This window comes from Meles meles, chromosome 6 (assembly GCF_922984935.1).
Source record: "Meles meles chromosome 6, mMelMel3.1 paternal haplotype, whole genome shotgun sequence".
Taxonomy (NCBI): Eukaryota; Metazoa; Chordata; class Mammalia; order Carnivora; family Mustelidae; genus Meles; species Meles meles.
Window position 1 is genome coordinate 57,558,877 of NC_060071.1, and position 21,408 is coordinate 57,580,284.

Consider the following 21,408-nt stretch of genomic DNA (forward strand, 5'->3'; position numbering starts at 1 on the left):
GAGCCAAATCTGAATAGCAACAGCTGAATTCATCTCACACCCACCTTCTGTTCTGGGGAACATTACTTTTGCTTAATTTATTTTTTTCATTCATTTGTTTGTTCATCCATTTATTTTCAGTAGGTCCCAATGCAGGGCTCAAACTCACAAGCCTAAAATTAAGACTTGATATAAGAATCAAGAGTTGGGACACCCAACTGACTCAGCCACCCAGATGTTCCTGAGAAACATTATTTCTGTAAGATGTTTTGTGCTCAGAAGTTTGGGAAGTACTAAGTTCAGCATTTGTTTTATCATATTATTTTTCAAAGGTTCTATAGTCTCAATGTTCTTCATGATAAACGTGTTATTTTTGAGACTGACGTCACCAACACTGAGGAGGAGATCTCAGCCTTTGTCTCCCACAAAGATCAATAATTAGACAGCTATCCAAGAACAAAAACACCCTAGGAGAGGCCAGAAGACTACCTGAGAAACTTGAGCAACACAGTAGAACAAAAACCCTGAGAAAACTGCACAAAAATGTAAGGATGACTTTCGCTGGCCTCATCCCTGTTCAGTGCCAACCAAACAGGAACTCCTCGGCTAGAAAGAGTTCTCTTCACTGGGAAAGGAGAATGGGGTGAACAATCACCTCCTCTAGCCTTTCAGGGCACCACATAAAGGACACCCTTCAGGTTCACCCCTCCTGGAGACCAGTGAAGTGGAGATGTCTCAGGACAAGAAAGAGGGGCAAGGGCTATCTGTTCCAACTATGCAGGGGAGCCACTGTGGCTTCCAGTGACCTGCTCTGCAGAGGAACCCAGCAGCTCTTGCCATGGAAGAAACCAACAGCCAGCATAGCCACCATGAAACCCTGGCAGAGTCTCAGGTTTTGTGTTTGCAGATGCCCAGCCCCCTGGGTCTCCTCTCCCATCTCCCTCAATGCCAGAACCCAGGATCTGCACTGGCAAGGAGTCATGGGCTCTGCAGCTGTGTGAGTTCAAGATGTCAGCGAGACCCTTGTGGCTGCTACCTAGCACTATGCACCAGTAGGAAGACGTCATCACTGGCTTCTGTTGCCATGCACACACCCAGGGTGAGATCCTGCAGCCATGGGCGTGCACGCTGACATGCAGGGTTCCACAGCTGCTTATGGGCCTAGCCCTGGCCTTGCCTCGTGTCAGTGGCTTGCACTGCTGTGCTCATTTCATCACTAGCACCAGCAACTATGAACTTGCCTCCCACTGGCCTGAGTCTTGTCATTGGTATCCACTGTGGTGCACTCGTGTAAGACCCTGCAGCCACAGATATGCATGCCAATGGCCAGGGTGTACACAGGTGCTAGTGAACCCATAGAGTTTGCCCTGATCCTTGCTGCTGGCCCTGGCTCCTGTCACTCCACGTGTGCCTGCACTTGGCCGACGCCACTACACAGGCACCTGCGGCTGGTCCCTGCAGTGGAGGGGGTACACACCAACTCCAGGTACCACCACTGCCTGACCTGGTTCCTAGTTGTGAGATGTGGACTTACTGCTGAGGACACAACAGCCCTTGCAGCTACTGAGGATTCCCGCAGCACTTGCCAAGGACCACATAATTACAAATGTGGTGGACCCCTGTGGCCTGAGTTGCTAAAACATCAGGCGCCTGCCCCCACACCCAAAGTCAATACCCAGCCCTGTACTTGGTGCCATGTCCCACTGTATCTGGGCTCACAGCATGCTCTAATATGCACCCCTACCCCACCATGAGGGTAAAGGTCTTTCCTTACCAAAGTCGGTCCTTTAAGTCTGGAAGAGGTGACTGCTTCTTCCAGTGTGCAGGTGGCTATGTGAGGCTCTAGGTATCACAATGAAGAAAGGAAAGAGGATACCACAAAGAGAATACAGTAATCTTCTAGTAACTGACCCCAACGAAATGGAGATACATGACCTACTTGACAAAGAATTCAAAGTAATTATTCTCAAGATGCTCAGAGAGCTACAACATAGAAAAACAATTAAATGAAATCAGGAAAATACAAGAAGAAGATGAAGTAGAACACATAAAAAAAGATACAAACTTTGCAACTGAAGAATACAATGACCAAATGAAAGAATTCATTGTTCAGAGCACTTCAGCAACACACTGGACCAAGCAGAAGGATCAGGGAGCTCAAGGAAAGATCATTTGACATTATCCAGTAAGAGGAACAAAAAGAAAAAAAAAAAGAATGAAAAGGAATGAAGAAAGCCTATGCGATTTATGGGACAGCATTAAGAGAAACAATCCACATCACTGGAGTCCCATGAGAAGAAGAGAGGGGAAAGTAGAAAGCTTATTTAAGTATAGTTGAGAAGTTCCCAAAACTGAGAAAATCTTTGACCTCCAAGTTCATCAGCCTAATAGGTCATCCCCAAACCTACAGAATGGGAGAAAATATTTGCTAATCATGTATATGACAAAGAGTTAATGTCCAAAATATATGAGGAACTCATACAACTCAAAAGCAAAAGATGCCAAACAATCCAATTAAAAATGTGCAGAAGACATAAATAGACATTTTCCCAAAGAAGACATCCTGATGGCCAACAGACACAGGAGGAGATGCTCACATCACTCAGCCTCAAGAAATAGAAGTCAAAACTATAGTGAGTTACCACCTTACGCCTGTCAGAATGGCTATTCTCAAAAAGACGAGGAAGAGAAGATGCTGGCAAGGATGTGGAGAAGAGGGAACCCATGTGCACTGCTGGTAGGAACATAAATTGGTGCAGGTGCTATAGAAAACAGTATGAAGATTCCTCAAAAAAATAAAAAAACAGAACTGCCACATGATCCAGCAATTCCACTTCTGAGTATATACTCAAAGGAAATGAAATCACCATCTCAAAGAGATACCCACTTACTGCAATACTATTCACAGTAGCGGACATGAAAATAGTCTGAGTGTCCGTTGATGGGTGAATGGATGAAAAATTGTGAATGAACACACACACAAACACACACAGGGGAATATTATTCAGCCATAAGAGAGAAGGAAATCTTGCCATTTGCAATAATATGGATGGACCTTGAGAACATTACGCTAAGTGAAGTTAGTCAGAGAAAGACAAATACTGTATGGTCTCAATCGTATGTATGATCTCAAAACACGGAAATTATATAGAAACATAGAGTAGATTGCTGGTTACCAGGGGTGGGGGGAGGTTGGAGAAATGGGCAGATGCTGGTCAAAGGGCACAAACTTTTGATTAAATGACGTGTAATTCCCGGGATCTAATGTACAACATAGTGACCACAGTAAACAGTACTGTTTCGTATCCTTGAAAGTTTCTGTGAAAGAGATTAAATGTTCTCAATATAACAACAGGAAAGACAGTTGTGTAAGGTCAAGGATGTGTTAACTAAATTTATTGTGGTAAACATTTGCAAAATATATATACACACATACATAAATATATATATAAGATCATTGCATTGTACACCTTAAACTTACATGTTATGTATTAATTGTATCTCAATAAAGCTGGAAAAAATGTGATACACTTCATAGCAATCCCCAAACTTATTTGACTCCAAACTTCTTAACACATACACGAATTAGTATTTTTTACAAAAAAAATGTTCCTTGGAACACTAGTTTGGGAAACACCATAACCGTCAGAGTCATGTTATCTTTTCAATTCCTCTACCTGCTGGGAACTGGAGAGCAGATGGAGGGAACTGGAGAAATGGAATGCTTTTCGGAAAGTTTAAGTTTGGGAAAGCTAACACTGATGATTGCATTCAAGTAGCACTGAGGAAAAACTCTTTCTACCCATGGCCAGGAGGTCCATGGGACCATGGAAGAAGGGAGCCTAAGTTAGGTCCTATCCATCTGCTGCCTTACCTGGCTGCACAATCTGGGGACACTGAGGCAAAGGAGGAGGAGGACTGAGGTGAGGGCTTTCATTTGTCCCATTCCATCAGCCTCCTTCCAGAGGGTTAGTGCGTTCAGACAACTATGAGGTCTATAATGACCCTGTCCACCGGATGTAGGGTGTAGGAGCCTCGGACACAGGGAAGAAGAGGAGAGAGCAGCCAGCTGGAGCCAGGAGGAAAGATCTCTCGCTTCCAGAAAAAGAGCAAGACCTTTCCCAGTGCTGCCTGCCCCACAAGTAGAAGCCTGGAAGGACAGATGAACCATGGATCCGGTAGACAGTCCTGCCCCTGAGGGAGTGGCCCCCTGGGAGCCAGCAGGACTCAGCCTTCAGCTGCTTCTCTTACCTTTGTTTAGGGACGGCAGCTTCAAAGGGATGCTGATGATGCCGACCAGGTCCTCAGTGGGGACCAGGGAGCGCAGGATTGACCTGATCCGGATGGCTTCTCCCTTTCCTGTCTGGATAAGCTGCAATGCAGGGTTGGAGAATGAGATTAAGGGGGTTCCCACACCCCTTTCCCACCCCACATCCAAACCTCCAGCAGCGACATTGTTCTTAAGGCTGTGTGCACTTCTGTACTTCCCTGCCACAGACACTTATGGTCATGGGGCAAAAGGGAGCTTTCTCTAGACTTCCCACAATATGCTATGAGGGAGTAACTCTGACCAAGGTGGTCATCTGACTCCTTTGCTGTGATGACAATGGTCAGGCAGTTGTGGGATCAAGTCTCTGCAGTAAGTGGTGGAGGGCTGCTGGGGCCGCTCAGGGCCACTGCAATCCCGGGAGCCCTCCGTGGCCACGACGGAAGTGTTGACCCTGTGGCCACAAGTCTTGACTTCAGAACTCAGTGAAACAGAGAAATGACTGATGAATTTCGTTTCCTAAAAGTCTGATTAATACTTGGCCTGCAGCTGGGCAAGAGGGATTTGGATGTCATAGAGGATGTGAGCATCTCACTGGAGTTACCCGGAGATGGAGAACCTGATGCATTCAACCACGAAGGGGCCAAAGAGCATATACAGGTGCACCCTGCCCCCTGAACATGGGGAACAGGGGAACATGGGGGACATGGGGGCAGGGGGCACATGCCTGGGCACAGACTCTCAGCTAAGAACTGAACTGTTATGAGTTCAGGCTGCAGTGTGCCCCTGTCAGCTGGAAGGTGTGCTGGGACAGGGCTCTTGGAGGCCCCAGGGGAACAATGCCTCTGCACTTAGCCTACTGCCACCTCCCATTCCTGTGGGTAAAGGGGAGGCTGCCAGTGATGATGGCACCTACCGTCCCACTACCACTTACAGAATAGGGCCCAAGGGACAGGTGCTGAGAAGGGGTATGTGTAAAGTGTTGAAGCAGAGGGGCAGTAAGGAAGGAAGGATGTCCTTCCCAGATGGGGCTCTCTGACGGGCTTAGCAGTCCCGAGGGGGTCTTCCTGAGAATAAGCCAGTTGCTTTCGGAAATGATGACAGGTGATCAGGGGAGCTGACACCTGTCCTATCCTGCTCCCAGACTGCAGAACACCCCAGCATTTCCCTTGCTCCCTTTCAAGCTTCCTTTATTTGTTTAAAGGCATAGAAATGCCTTTATGAAGATGAAGATAGGCCTTGTGGATAAGGTTGGTTTATCACATAGTAGGAACCAGAACCCTCAGTTAAGAATTCTGATCAGGCTCCCCTATCAAGATTTAAACTTTCTTCCAATCACAGTACTTTTAACCTAGATGCTACCATATTGTAATAGTCTCCCTAAACACATGTACATGGATTTGCAAATGGGCTAGATTGTGTTTTAGGCGAACCCATGACATACTGGAAGAAAGATAAGAGTGGATGCTTTTGTGCAGTGTCCTAACCTACAGGTCATAACCAATTAGTGGTTGTAAAATCACCTTGGTGGGTTGTGACTTGCATTCAAAAGCATGAAGTAGATTAGTACAGAATGGCAAATATTAGAGCACAGTGTCTGCAGTAAGGGTAAATTTTGCTTCTGGAATATATGTATACTAGGTTGTAATGGAAGGTATTATTTCTTACTATAGCTAAAACAATTTTTTCATCAAAAAGTTTGAAAGCCACTACTTGAATGCGTCCTGTCTTTGGTTAATATTCTTAAATATTCAACATATCTACTGCTTACTTGTCAGTGACCAAATACACAATCTCATCAATATCAAATACCAGTGTTTCTATCAACCCAATCTGCACTGCAAGCACTTTTTGGGGAGACACCTTGGAATAATCCAAATGCAATGAGCAGGCCCAAGAGGCAGGCAGACGCCAGGGACTCAAATGAGCAAATCAAACAGTTCTTTGAAAGAATTACCAAGTATATTTTGTAATTAAAATTTTTTTAAACATTTTCCATTTTGATAGAAAAAGCAATTATTTCCTCCCTTTTGACTTGAGGGTTTCTGTGAAATAATGTCCCTCTCTTTCTGCCCTAGAGGTGAAAAGGGAAGAGGAAGAACACAAATTTTTAGATTAAAACTGGAAGCCTGAGAAGCATGCCATAAAAACAGAACCATCTTTTCCCAGATGCCTGCAAAGCTTATCTCTGGAAAATAATCAAACATGAACCATGGTCTAAGAGACCTCCTTTCTGGTGTCTCATACCACAGGCACTGAGAAGAGGATTTTCCACATGGAATGTCCTAATGGCCAGAGTCAAGAATCAAGTTGGTCACATTCTGACTGTATTGAAAGATATGGAAACGTAATTTTTAGGAGCTTCTGAGATAGAATATGTGGGGGATGTGTCCAACTAGCACCACAAAGAAATCACACACACAGGGACTTGCTCAGGAGACATTTTTTTAGAAGGTTGCAGAATCAGCTACAAGAGATGGAAACAACTTTTGATGTTAGCTGGAAGAAACTGAGAGGAAGGCACATTAGCAAATGCCAGAGACTGAAGAAGAAATTACATTCAGGGAACCTCCAGTGCTCTTCACTCAAGCACCTCAAAGTTGCCCTCTGGGAACTCACATGCATTTCAGGTGCACAGCGGCCCAGGAGATCTATAAGAGCTGAATAAAAAGACATAATGGCGTTGCCCATGTGCACGATCTCTTCATCTTCACTGTCCTCCATGCTGCAGAGAGAGAACCAACATGGCAGAGATGTGAGGAAGTTGGCAGGTGTGGCTATGTTATTAGACAGGAGCAGCTTGACATGGAAACTCTCTGCTCATCCTGAGCACCACACAGCCTCTCCCCAGAACACCTCCTCTCCCAACAAGGTGGTTTTAATCAGTAAGCTCAAAGGACCCAAATATTTGTCTGTGGTATTCCTAGGGTCCTCTGAACCTTAAGGCCTGAGTACTGCCATGAGCTGCTTGCAGGCCATATGTACCCAGGGAGTGGCACAGTAATCCCCAAAGCTCCTACCGACCACTCATTCCATTTCCCTTCTCAAATGTACATGGAAAGCATAAGAGACAAGAAGTCAGGAGGGGTAAGTCCATGCCCTCGCTCTGTTGCTAACAAGCTATATGACCCCAGCCTTGGTTTTTCTCATGTACCATGAGGAAGGTTATGTTTTGGGTTCTTTCTAGTTCTACCAGATTACCTACCAGAATGAATAACCAAAACCAAAACAAAACAATCTGGCTAGAGTTGCCCTCGTTGGGTCATACCCATTCTCTAGATTTTGGGGTGTAATCTAGAGGCTATGGTAAAGCCAAGGGAGCTAGGCATAATCACCAACTACATCCTGAATCTTTAGATACCGGATTTTTCAAATCCTGCAGCCCTCTTTTTAACTTAAGGAATTAAAGCAAAACACTTTCAGAAGAGAAAGTAGAGGGTATTATCTCTTTTTAAAAGCAAGGTAAGAGAGGAGGCACTGAGGTTTAAATTCTGAAGGGAATGGGCTGAAGTGAGACTGTGGCCCTAACCTTGGTCAGTCCAGCCTTTAGCTTCTGGAGCTTCCTTCCATAAGTGTTGCCATAGGGAGGTATGGTGGTGGCTGAAAGAGCTTGCAGATGTCTTGATCTGCCTATTGGTGTAGGAGTTGAATAGAAGTGCAAAGGGGTGAAGGTAACCCTGATCACTAGGCTTCTTGGGGCAGTCAAAACAGCAATACGCTTGACAAAGTGATTTAAAATGTTTTAACTACAGCTGTAAAGAACCTGTGCTTTCCCCACCAGCGGGGAAGTTACTGACATGACACTTCCTGAATATCCAGGAACTGACCTTGTTTGGGAGCTCACCAGCTATACCAGTGCCACAAGACAATTCCATTCACTTACACTTCTCTCTTGTATCCCTGAGAGGGGAGGTCGAGGGCTGGGTTCTCAGAGATCTTAATGGCGCCCTGCATGGCTGCCAATAGACCGTTTCCTCCTTCACCTCGCAGGGCTGGGCCGAAGCACTCCGGGCGTCTGATGAGCAGCTTGACCACGACACTAGCATTTTCTTCCACACTTTCACCTAAGTGAAAAGGGGCATTATTTCCTTCTTATTGGAATGGACAACCCCAAACTTTATTTCTAATCGATGAGGTTGGGAGAACGGTACTGGCTTGAGCTCGTCCTCACTCATTTGTTAAATAAGGAGGTAATACTGATAGAGAGAAAGGTGAGATTTGATAAATTAAGTCTAGACCTGCTTTTTGAAGTATTAATGTTATCCAACACAGAACAGAATCTTACTTTTAAGTTCAGGGTTTTGTGCTGTGATTATTTCACAAATTTAGATGCTCAGAAAGCGAGACATGCACTCCCAAGTCTTCCCCAGATTACTGATTCAATCACGGGTGACTCAGAGGACAGAGAACTTGACATCATTGTTAACTCCACGAGAGGCTGCTAAAACACACCTCCTTCCTTCCCTGAGAAGAGGTAAAATGGTAATTCGAGCTGATGTGCCTCAGTTAACATCTGAGGAAACAACATGTCAGCCCCCCAAATGCCTTCTCAGAGTCTAAACACGTACCTCAAAACAACCAAGTCTGTGTGAATGGACATCAGGGCATTTCTGACATTATTTATCCAGATAATTTACTTGGTAAAGATGTCTTGGTTGTTCCTAAGTATATCTCTGGGAAGCTGAAGGTTGGAGAATTGTATTCTGCTGGTATATCTCTTTGGAAGAAGGTGGACAACTAAGACAGGGCTCATTTCCCAAAGCAGTGATGAAGCAATGGAACTGGGAACAGTCAGGGAGGGAGAGCCAGTGCCTCTCAGAGAAAATACTTGTCACCGAAAGCAGTTTTACAGCTTGTTCAAACAACTTCATGAAACACATTTTCTGTCTCAGATGAAATCTTAATTTGTGTTGAGAATTTATCCCTGGGCTAAGACTCTGAGAAAAGACTTTTTTGATGTACTGGATGAAGGCTGACAAAATTTTTTTCTACAAGATCATCAGATATCCTTGGAGGACTGAGCTTACAGAGGTTGCATCTTGATCCACTGCTGTCGTAATTATTTATTCTTGCCTAAAATGACTTCACATCTTAGCAGGCTAACACAATAACCATATATTAGCTCATCGTTTCTGTAGGTCAGGAATTTGGGAGTAACTATGTGAGGTGGTCCTGGCATGGGGTCTCCCATGAGGACACCGTCAAAATGTCGGCTAGTACCGCAGTCTTAGGAAGGCGTGACTCGGCATGGAGTAGCGGCTTCCTTGCGCGTGTGCGCATGCACACACACACACGCGCGCGCACACACACACAAAGCTGTTGGCGGGAGGCTTCAGTTCCTCACCATGTGACCTCTCCATGGGGCTGCCAGAGTGTTCTCACAACACACCAGCTGGCTTCCCACAGAGCAAATGATCCGAGAGAATGAGGTAGAAGCTGTGATGCCTTTTACAACCTTGTTGCATTCTGTCACTTCTGCCATACCCTATTCATTAGAAATGACTCACTGAGTCCAGCTCACACTCCAAGGGAGATGAATCTATCCTTTGGAGGGAGATGCTACTGAAGAATTTATAGACATATTTTAAAACCATCACAGGAGTTAAGCTCTTTTTAATGAAAACTTCTACGAATCAACTTAGAAGTGGTGTAAGTAGAGTAGTAGAATGGGAACCCAGAAACCTTGGCTTCTCTTCCAGCATTTTAGCAAATCACTATGTAGGCAAGCATGGTGCACTGCCTCCCTGGGTCTCACTTGCCCTACTGAGGTACACATGCACCTTCTGGGTTTTTGGAGTCTATTAGTCTACCCCACATGCAGAAATTTCTTACATTATGTCCAGAGAATCAGAAGGGCTGAGCCTGCTGCCCCAGTGTTTGAAATCAACTTACACTCGGCTCTCACATGAACTCACACTTGAACACACTTGACGTGACTCATGGCTCTGGAAAGCCTACCCTATATCACAGCTATAGTCCTGACCTTGAGCTTGGCCTGCTGACATCCATTTTTTGTCACCCAACTGCCTGCATTTCAAGTAAAAGTCAAGATTATAAATACATACCATGTAAGTTTTAGCACTGTGTAACTAGATTCCGAAAATATTTCATTCAACTGAATTTGAATAGCCCACTGGCATGCACTTACTGTCTTATAACTCAATTCTTTAAAAGACTAAAATTTTTATGAAGAAGCTCTTCTCCAAGTTTCATCTAATACATAAAACAGAATGTTTTTATGAAACCAGAATCCACATGAAGAAAATTCTCAGGAGATGCAAAAAGGCTAAAATAATCACAGTGATGATATGGTGGAAAGAATCAATGAAAGAGAGAAACCAAGTAATGTTCTGCAATTTGAGGAAGATAAAATGATGATGCTAAGCCCTAGGGCCATGCTTTCCTATTTCAGTCAACAACTGGTCAAACCTAGTATTTATACTTGACTTAATTTAATCACAGGAGGGACAGTTAAAGAAAAGCACGAGGAGAATCTATGTATTTGAGAGTAAATAATCTCTCAAATATTCATGGACATAATTCAAAGTTCACTACTTCCAAATATTGTTGGCCTCTAAAACTTTAATCCGTGCTCCCAGTTGTCACTTTTCATTATAATAATGAAACTAAAACTTGGAAATTTTAAGTGTCAAAAATGGACACCCCCCCCAACCCTGTTTTTCAAGCTTATTTAAATACCATACTGTGATTCTTGTGGTTTTCAGGATGGAAAGACTTATGGGTCAGCTGTGGTCTTTACCAGGACGCTGCCATCAGCCTAGCTCTTCCCACAATGATCAGTATCATGAATTTGATGGGGGCATGGACCACAAGATACAAAAGAATTTGAAAAACTGAGACTCTGAGTTCTATACAGAGTTTGCTATTGAAATTCATTTGCTAAGTTAACCTTATTTTACCTGAGATCTCAGATCTTTAGATCTGAGCTAATTGGGTGAGCTGTTACAACTGACCCAGGGAGCCATCCTTTGATTACTGAATTGTGGACATCTGTGGGGGATGCAGAGTGCACCCTGCAAAGAGGAGGGACCTGGAGTGCAATCATTGCTGCTAATTGGGGAGAGGGCAAAGGAAGAGAATTTCCAAAGGCTGCACAAGGTAGAGAAGTAGAGAAGATGGCATAATAAGGGGAGAGAGAGAACATTCTTTTCCTAATTACCTGTAGCTTGGCAAGACAGACTGCCAAACAAACCTGCTATAGGGAAGCTGAATACTGACCTTGAGGGCATTTTTCAAGGGAGAGAGAGATCTGCGGTAAACTAGTTTTGCCCAAGGGCTTCGAACAATGTTTTGCTTGAGTTCCAAAATGAATAATGAGCTTAATAAAGAGTGTGAGGGTTCTCAGGGCCTTTCTGCAAAGGTTCTCAACACTGTCTTCACATTACTATCTTCTTTCAACATTCCTGACAAGTTGGATGGAAGTGGCAATGATTCTCCCTGTTTTACCCTGAAGTAGTCATTCTCAATTAGTCGTGATGCAATGACTTTACTTTCAGCCCATCAATTTTCTTACTTTAAATCTTCTAACTACAGTCCCTGTTTCAAGTTCCTTTGCCTGGAATGTTTCCTTTCTTCCCATTACCTTCACATAAACCCTTGACCTAGGTAGCTTCACTTAACCCTTGGAAGCCCTAGAGGATAAGGTCTTCTCAAACACCCTGCACTCTTCCTTTAATCACTGAATGGTTTGTATCTCTGTTTTTCTCACCAGACTGTCTATTTAATAAGAACAGTGCCTATGTCCACATTATCTAACCCTGTATGCTCAAGCATCTTATTACCATCTGACACATCATAGGCATTCAAAAAAACTTCTTTGAATAAAGGAATAGACTCTGTTGAATAAATGAATAGACTCAAGGCAGATATCTGAAATGACAAGATAGAAAGCTGAGGGTGACTATCCATTACCAGATCATTACCAGATCAGCTATCAGCCTTTGTTTATAAGAGCCTGGGCTGTACATTTCCTCAGATTCAATCAGTCTTAAGGAAAAGAACATAATCCCCAATCAAGTCTTGGTGCGGTAAGAAAGAATACTGGAGCAAATACCCAGCAAAAAGGCATACAGAAAGTTTTAATTTACAGAATCACAATGTAGGGGTGACGGCCAGGACCCAAAATCCTTTTTTGGTAAAAGCCAACTTTGAAATGTGGTTGGCAACTTGCATGAACTGAGTCATTTCAAGTGGTTGAGACATATGATCCCCTCCTTAGGGCTTTCTAACTTATACAGTGGAAGGAGCTGGGCATATGTCGTAATCTACTATGGCAGCACAGACAGCAAACGAAGAACTGTTTGCCCATTTGGTCGTTAATTCAACTATTCATTAAGCTCACATTAAGCTCACTAGTCACTAATCTAAGTCCAGTGGACAAGCAGTGTAGAAGACAGGCAATCCTGGACCCCAGAATGCGATGAGTGGAACAGAGAAGCCCCAGAAGGTCTATATACATGCAGCAGAGTTCCCAAATGTCTTGCAGACATGTGAACAAGAAATAAATGCTTATTATTCTATACCATTGAGACTATAAAGTTTTTTTGTTATGTAGCAGAAGCCAATTAATACAGGCTGAGAGTAGAAACAGGGAAATAGTTTCTATGCAGCTACAGTGGTCCAGGTGGAAGGTAATGATGGTTTGGAGTAGAATGTGGCCAGTAGAGATGGAGAGAAGTCCAAGTTGATGGATTCCAGGTAACTTTTAGACATCAAGTCTATAGAATTTGATGTGGACTGAATGTGGGGATAAGGAAAAAGTCAGAATGGAGGATGTCGCCTAAGACTTTTGAGTATCTGCAAAATTAGCAGTGCTAGCTAGGGAGATGGGGAAGCTAAGAGAACAAGTTTGGTGTGTCTGATAGCCATTAAAAAAAAAGAGAGAGAACAAGTTTGGGGTAGATACACAAATTTAGCCCTAACATCTACAGAATTTGAAGTGCCTATTCAATGTTCAAGTAGGAATATCAAGTAGCCAGCAGGTTACACAAGTCTGGGGCTCGTGAAAGAGAAAAAGGATGGCAATTCTTATTTGGGAGATCATTAGCAAGCATGTGGAATTTAAATCTAAGAGACTGAATGAAAGTCTTACAGGATGGACTGGTAGAGTAGTCCAGAAATTCTGGAGGCTAGCATTTAGCTTCAGAATCATGCTAAAATGTGTCCCATGTATCTAGAATTTGAATTCACATGGCTTTTCATGAAATGTGTTAAATAAAACTTGAGTGAGACTGAAACCTGGAGTCAGAGTCGAGGAGTTCTCTAACAGAACAGAGCCCGCGTGTTAAACAAGGGCATTCTCACCGAGTTGATGAAAAAAAAAAATATATATGAAAATATTTTATATTATTGTAATATATTATATTATTGATCATAATACTGTCACTTTGGGGGAATAATGTTGATGAAGGAAGTTTTGCCCTGCTTTAACATTTCAATTAAAATCTGCAGTATTATGTAGGTTATCAATAAAATGATTGATAAAGAGCCCTTGTACATTAGGATTCAGAACATTTGGGCTCATGCCAAAATGCTCAGCCATCACCACTGCTGGGATCCCACAGGCAGTAGTGGTGGAGAAATGCTGAATAATTTACTAGGATGAAAATAACAGGGCCGCACAGCTTTTCACTCCAGCCAGATTTCCTCACTTTGATGCTCTGGGCATTCATTTGCCATTGGCTTCTTTATTTTGAGTAACTTTCTTTTTTTCTTTCTTTCTCTCTTTCCTTCCTTCCTTTTTTCCCTCCCTCCTTTCCTTTATTATATTCAGTTAGCCAGCATATTACGTCATTAGTTTTAGATGTAGTGTTCAATAACTTTCTATTACTTGTGTTGTTTTGACTATCTCTGGGCTTTTATAATTTCACTTGGAGTTTTTACAGATGAAGTCACATTTTCTTGTCACTATAAGCCCATCTTGACCCTAATAACCGATTTCCTTCTCCTTCTCAGGCATAGGGACTCAAGCAGGTCCACTGGGAGAATGAGGAAGGTGGTATAGAAAAGATTTTTCAAGCCTTATAATTGGTGAGATGTTGTAACTCAGACATTAAGTACCTAACCCCATTTGCCATATCTCAATTGCACCTCATATTCTATCTTCTCTCACCACAACAGCCTGAAGTGTCTCCTGAGTATCACACTGTGATGTTGTTTACAATTGTCTTAAACTGTTATTTAAATCTTTTACTGCTGGCTGGTTTTTCAAAAGTTTGCTAAATCTTTTCAACTATATTGTAAATGTGAGAATAAGAACAATGTCTCACACATTTTAACCCTAACCATCCCTAGTCTTCAGTATCGATCACACTTTCTAATCCTGATAACATAAATATATGGATGGAAACCAGCCAGCTAATTATTTTAAGCATCTAGATCTACTGTGCCCTTCAAAGATACCATGCTATTTTGTGCTTTTGACCCTGATTTTTTTTCCAGCTTTACTGAGGTAAAACTGATATATCCTAAAAGATTCATGTCTCCTAGATCAAGGGTCTCTGAGTATGCTCTGACCACACTACTCTGTTAAACTCTGTCCCTTTGTTTCTTCAAGAAGTTATTCAACACTTAACCTTTCCCCCGGTATTCCTACTCTACCAGATTCCAATGAACACTGTCATTTTTGGTATGCCAGCAGTCATATGTGTCACTATGTAGGTAGGTGTGGTTGGTTACAGAGTTTTTAGAAATTATTCCGTGTATGTGTCTCATAATTCCACTTAGGTTTCCTCTGTTTCTGGCTTCGACTTATGCCTTCAGGGTCTCTTATCACATCTCTCGGTCTGTCATATATACTTTGCATGTCAATTAATGGGCACCTAAATTATGGCCACTGATGACAAATCTGCCTAGGAAAACAGGCTCAGCAAAGCTAGGAATATTGTGTCCCTCACAACTAAGTTTATAGCTGGGGGAAGACATCACTAAAATACTCCAGGGACTCAAAGGAAACACAGAATAACTTTCCCCTTTTTCATGTGGATTGGTAGGAAATCTTTCCTCCTTGGAAAGAATTAATCAGACACTCAGATGCATCTGTGTCTAGACTGGTTATAAAGTTTACAACTGCTGGGTAAATAGAAGCTTCTCAGCTTCATTACTCCCAGAGTAAAACACAACCCAAGACTTCTGAGCAAGCTAATAAAAAAAGTAGAGAAAATTATATGCTTTAAGAAGTTTCTTTTAAAGACAAATCTTATTTAAGAAAATTTAATACAAACATTAAGAGAGACTAGGAAAATAATGTTAGAAGAATTTTCCAATTCTATTATTTTGATATAGCAACAGTTTTTGATTTGGCTCAAAAATTTTTTTTAAAAACATTAATACCCAACAGTAATTAAACAATGCTGCAATTTTTGAACAGCTCAAAGGAGAAAATGCTCTTTTCTCTTTGTTCATTCATTAGAAAGACTGTACTACCCTGACAATACTACACAATGGTGTGAGTAATGTTTGGCCTCTGGGGCCAAACTGCTCTGATTCAAATCCTGGCTTTGCATCCTACTAGCTGTGTGATTCTGGGTGAGGTACTTAACCTCTCTAAGCAACTGGGTCTTTCTCTGTAAGATGAAGAAGATAACTGTACCTATCTCATTGGATTTTTGTATTATGTGAGTTAATATGTCCCAAAGTGCTTTGATAAGTGCTCAATAAGCGTTAGCTGCTACCATCACCACCACCATCCTCACCAACTCCATCATCACTCACCCACCCCCCACAGTCACCCCCACACCCCACTGTGTCAATCCACTACCCAACCATTACATCTCACCATCACCCATTATGAGCACCCCATTGTCACTCATCAGTACCCACAACCATCACCATGCCTCACATCACTAGCCACCACCCACTTCAATCACCCCAAAGAGCTGCTTTGACCACTTCTTAACGATCATATACCCCCAACATCATCACCAATCACGACCTACTATCACCACCCACCATCATCCACCATTGCCACCTGCCACCACCTATCATTACCCATCATGACCACTCCCCCACCTGCCATGATCACCTACAATATCTTTATCTTTCACTGCTGAGAAGAAGCCACAAAAAGTCCTTCTTAATCATTTTTTAGACATGAAAATTTATAAAGGACTTTGAGATCGCTAAAGAATCTACTTATTAGAGTCTTCCCATTTCAAATGCCCTAACAACCTTGAAAAGACCATGAAAAACAATGACAACTATCATGACTGCATGCTTACTGCATTTCTGGCACTCTGCTAATCTAAGTTTCCCATGGATTTTCCATTTAAGCCTTACAACAACTCTGTGAAGTGCATACTATTGTTTTCTCTACTTAACATAAAGACATGCACACACAAACTGAGGCTAGGAAAGTTTGAGTAACTTGCCTAACTTTGCAAAACTAGTAAGTGACAGAGCTATATTTGTACTCCAGACAGTCCGCTCTCTAGCCCAAAGTCTTCCATAACACTCCATTGTGCTTAAAGTACTCTTTCTTCTTCTTTAGGGGTTTAAAAAGATTCTAACGTTTCTTTCTCACACTCTCCATCTCTCTCTCTTTTGTGTTTCCCCTGGGACATCTACTCCTACTATCTCAACTACAGATGATCTGCAAATCTCTTCAGTCCCAGTCTACTGACTGATTGATCTCTATCCTATAACCCCATAATCAGGGCATCCCCATTTTGGGGTCACACACTGAAAAATCAGTGAATCACTGGTCTGAATGAAACCAAGCTCATTATCTTCTATTATAAACCATTTTCTCCTTCTCACATCTCTCTTCCTCCATCCCTCCCCCCCTTTCTTTTTTAAGAGGAAGAGGGGAAGAACAGAGGTAGAGGGAGAGAGAATCTTAAGCAGCCTCCATGCCCAGCATGGTGGCCTACATGAGGCTCAATCTCACAACTGATCATGACCTGAGCCAAAAATCAAGAGTTGGATCCTTAATCAGCTGAGCCACCCACGCACCTCTCACATCTTTATTTTTTTTCTCCCTATACTTAAATCTCTAAGCTTCAGTGTGACTTCTATTTCTTTTTATCAATGCAACCAGGCCCAACCACCATAATCATCATCATCACCTAGTTGTAGAAACACGGTCTCTGTAATTTCTTTCAAATGTATCACCCCCCTTCCATTCCTACCACCACCAATATAATTTAGAAACTCATTATCCTAACTGGACACAGAAGTTCCCAGTGGTTACTGTCAATCTCTCGCCAGTTAAAAAGGTTTCCCAGTTTTCTGCACACTGAATCTAATCTCAGCTTAGCATTTAGGTTCTGCTACAGCTGTCTACCTACCTTTTAAACCTCATCTCTTGCCACTGTCATCCATCCATCTGTCCTCCAGATCAACAGATCCCTCTATTTCCTGAGCACAGCATGCTTTAGTCTTGAGGCCACTGCTCATGCTGCTCCCCAGCTGGATCACCTTTCCTGCATCTATGCATCTGGGAAACTTGACCCTTTGAAGCTCATTTCTAATACACCTCCTCCATGAGGCCTGCTCTGATCTTCTCAACAGAATGTGAGTTTCCCTTCTTGAAGCCCTACAGCACTCTGTCCCTTCCTTACTCTTATCACAGTGACCTCTGTTCATGTCTACTCCCCTTATTAGACTATACATTTTTGGGAAGCAGAAGCTATTTATCTCTTGCCAAAACCAAATGTGGTTTTTATAGTATATTATAGAGACTTTATATATTATTTTTATAATATATATTTTATATTAAAGATTTATTTTTTAAAAAAAATTTTTAAAAAGATTTTATTTATTTGACAGAGATCACAAATAGGCAGAGAGAGAGAAAGGAGGAGGAAGCAGGCTCCCTGCCGAGCAGAGAGCCCCATGTGGGGCTCGATCCCAGGACCCGGATCATGACCTGAGCCGAAGGCAGAGGCTTTAACACACTGAGCCACCCAGGTGCCCCTATATTATAGGTATTTTAATATTATACTTTATATATTTATATATATAAGATATATGTTATATATACTTTATATTATATTATTTATACTTTATATTATAGAGACTCAATAATACATTAAATTAAAATGCTCATATTAGGGTGCCTTGATGGTGCAGTTGGTTGAGCATCTAACTCTTGGTTTCAGCACAGGTTTTTATCTCAGGGTCTTGGGATTGAGCTCTTGCAAGAGGCTCTGAGCTCAGCACCGAGTCTGCTTGAGAGTCTCCCTCTGCCCCTCCCACTCATGCTCTCTTGCTAATAAATATATCTTTAAAAAATAACTGTTTATATTTTCCTAGTGATGGGCTAATTTGCTAGAGTTTGTTGCTTTATGAAATTGCACTACAGAGAATATGCAAAAAAGGCATAATACAACCTGAAAGCAAAGGGAGTAGACTAAACATTTTGGTCTAGAGTTGAATTCAATATGGTCATATGTAACCAGCATAAGCAAGTGTTGGAATTTGGGCAATCTCCATAGGAACAGAGCCAGTGGATTCCTTTACCTTCATAACCTATATAGACAGTCCCACTAAAATGACTCATAAAGCTCTTGAACTTGTGAAGGTGGTCAAGATGAATGAAGACATTAGTCCTGGCTTGACTTGGCTTGTGTCATACAGTCTACTCAGATAATTTAGTGAGATTTACGAATCCTTAAAAACCACTTAAAAATTTTTCCCTATCACCACAGTAACTCTGAATTAATTCTGCACATGCGGTCATTGGGATTGAAAGTGCAACAGACTATTAGAGGATTCACTGACCCTGGCCTCAAAGAAAATGGAATTCAGCAATGCTGGTGATGAACAGATAGGGACACTGAAGGGTACAGAGAGCAAAGAAGATAGGTGATCAAGAATCTGGCTGGATGAGACCCAGAAAGAAAAGGGATGGGGGCAACCAGGACGATGGAAATCATTCACACATTAAGAGTAGAGTGTATTACCATATAGGAAACTAAGCAGGTGGGATGGGCATGAAAGGAGACAAAAGTACACACGAATACAATGTTCACATCATGGCAATATACTTTGAAATTAAACTCTTCTCCTTAGAAAATTTGGTATGATTGCTCATGAGCTGCCATCCCTTTTTGCAATCATGTAATGAGATAAGCTGGATTTGTTAGCCTGGAACTCCAAACTGGGAGAACAGAGAAGGATCATAATTCTCATGTGAATATAAGCAAATTAGTATTAGAACAAAATCTTAGGAGACAAGGTACATTTTCAGGAAAGCAGTCCACTTAATTTTACACAATATTCAGTATATTAGAGTCAGAGAACTAAATAATTTTTGTTGACTTGGAATTCATTACACATGGGAAGTAATTTGTATTAAGAAGAATAGTTTTAGGGTTGCCACAGAAATACTTCTCTCCTGGGAGTTTTGTACCTTTTATAGTTATTTATTCTTAATTTTTATCATGCATGTATCGATCCATCTGCATTTAGCCTTGTGAAATATGTGAGATGAAGATATTAATAATCCTCACTTTTACTGAGAGAAGAGGTACAAAGCAGTGAAAAGCTCTAGGCTCTGCCTTGATTTTCTTGCTGCATCTGGCACTCGAGCTCAGTGCTCCATCCATCGGACACTATTCTTGATCCTTCTCTGGCCTCATTCCCCTGAGACTATTCTACCAGCTGCCACTTATAGACAGGAAGAAATGCAAAGGACCTCTCTTTCCTTATACGTGCCCAAGTTTATGTTATCCTAGATCTGAAAGGCATGAGAAATCTGGGACTCACTGTTTACAAAGACGGCAAACCTCAGGAAGGACAGGTAACGTTCCCCTTCAATGGGGTTCCAGCCGACATCAGGGTATCCTTTGGCTAAAAGCATGGGGCAGCTCTGCAGGCCACAGCCTGCCAAGTAGGTCACCACCTGCCAACAACAGTACAAAAGTAAGTGTCTAAGTTTTTTACAAGATAGCTGCCAGGCCTACAAAATTCCAGGAACAGAAGGGATTTCATTCTCCTAGAAGCTAGAAAGAGCCCCAAACCTTTAACTTAATAATTCCATAGGTTTAGGGGCACCTGGGTGGCTCAGTGGCTTAAGCCTCTGCCTTCAGCTCAGGTCATGATCCCAGGACCTGGGATTGAGCCGTGCATCAGGCTCCCTGCTCAGTGGGGAGCCTGCTTCCTTCTCTCTCTCTCTCTCTCTGCGCCTGCCTCTCTGCCTAGCTGTGATCTATCTGCCAAATAAATAAACTCTTTTTAAAAAAATAATAATTCCATAGGTTTGAAACCAGAACTTCCAATTCATTATTGTTTCCAAGCAACCAATAGGACCGATTATCACTGTTAGGGAGGAATACTCCTTGAGCTCTCAGTTCTTTGGTTTTCCCAGTTTTGGCAAGAGGGAGCTGCCATTTAAACATAGCCTTAATGCGGTGCCTGCATGGCTCAGTAGGTTAAGCATATGACCCTTGATTTTGGCTCAGATCACGATCTCAGGGTCATGAGATCAAGCCCCACATCAGGTTCTGTGCTCAGCAAGGAGTCTGCTTGAGATTCTCTCTCTCCTTCTGCCCCTGTTCCCACTCACATGTGCTCTCTCTCCCTCTGCCCCTCCCCCCACAGGCCTAATCTGGGAGTGGGGGGGCATCTGGGGAGATAATGGGTCCAGGTGGGCCATGTTCATTTGGCCATGTTATTTCAAGACCAAAATATTCAGTCGCTGGTTGACTCTGAGTGGGCCCTTGACAGATTGGGGATCCCTACTTAAGTTCTGCATTAAGAACAACCATGATTTCAAGTGCAAAGCCAAGATGTTAAGATTGGGGTGGTGAGTGAAGGTGCCATGGCCAGGTAAGGGCTGGGATTAGTAGTGTTTTCTCTGCTTTCAGGTCACTGGATCTTAGCCCTGTGATCTTGTAGAATAGTTTGGAACTTGCTTACTTTTTAGAAGGTGTCAGGCAAAAAAAAAAAAAAAAAAAAAAGCCTGGCAAACAGATCTTTGCTTGAAATGCAGTTGTTATTCTGATTTATCCTTTGACATTTTCTGTGTACAAGGAAAAGGGGAAAATCTATGGGGCTGCAAAATCCTCGAAAAATCCTTCATTTTTGATTCCCCAGAGCCCGGCACACAGCAGATGGTCAATAAGTGTTGTTCAAATGAATCACGTATTTGCTGATGCCAAATTCTCTACGTCCTTTTTGTAAGAATAATGTATCTACGT

The 21,408-nt window shown here is 42.4% G+C and overlaps 1 protein-coding gene across 1 annotated transcript in view; it reads right to left on the reverse strand.

Moving 5' to 3' along the window:
- Positions 1-21,408, reverse strand: part of RYR3 (ryanodine receptor 3) — a 513,582-nt gene that overhangs the window by 114,718 nt on the left and 377,456 nt on the right. The window contains exons 43-46 of the mRNA XM_046008318.1: positions 19,976-20,111; positions 8,130-8,310; positions 6,866-6,971; positions 4,231-4,351 (exon numbers count right to left, since the gene is read on the reverse strand). Of these exons, the coding sequence (XP_045864274.1) occupies positions 4,231-4,351; positions 6,866-6,971; positions 8,130-8,310; positions 19,976-20,111 (544 nt within the window). The remainder of the gene's footprint in view (positions 1-4,230; positions 4,352-6,865; positions 6,972-8,129; positions 8,311-19,975; positions 20,112-21,408) is intronic.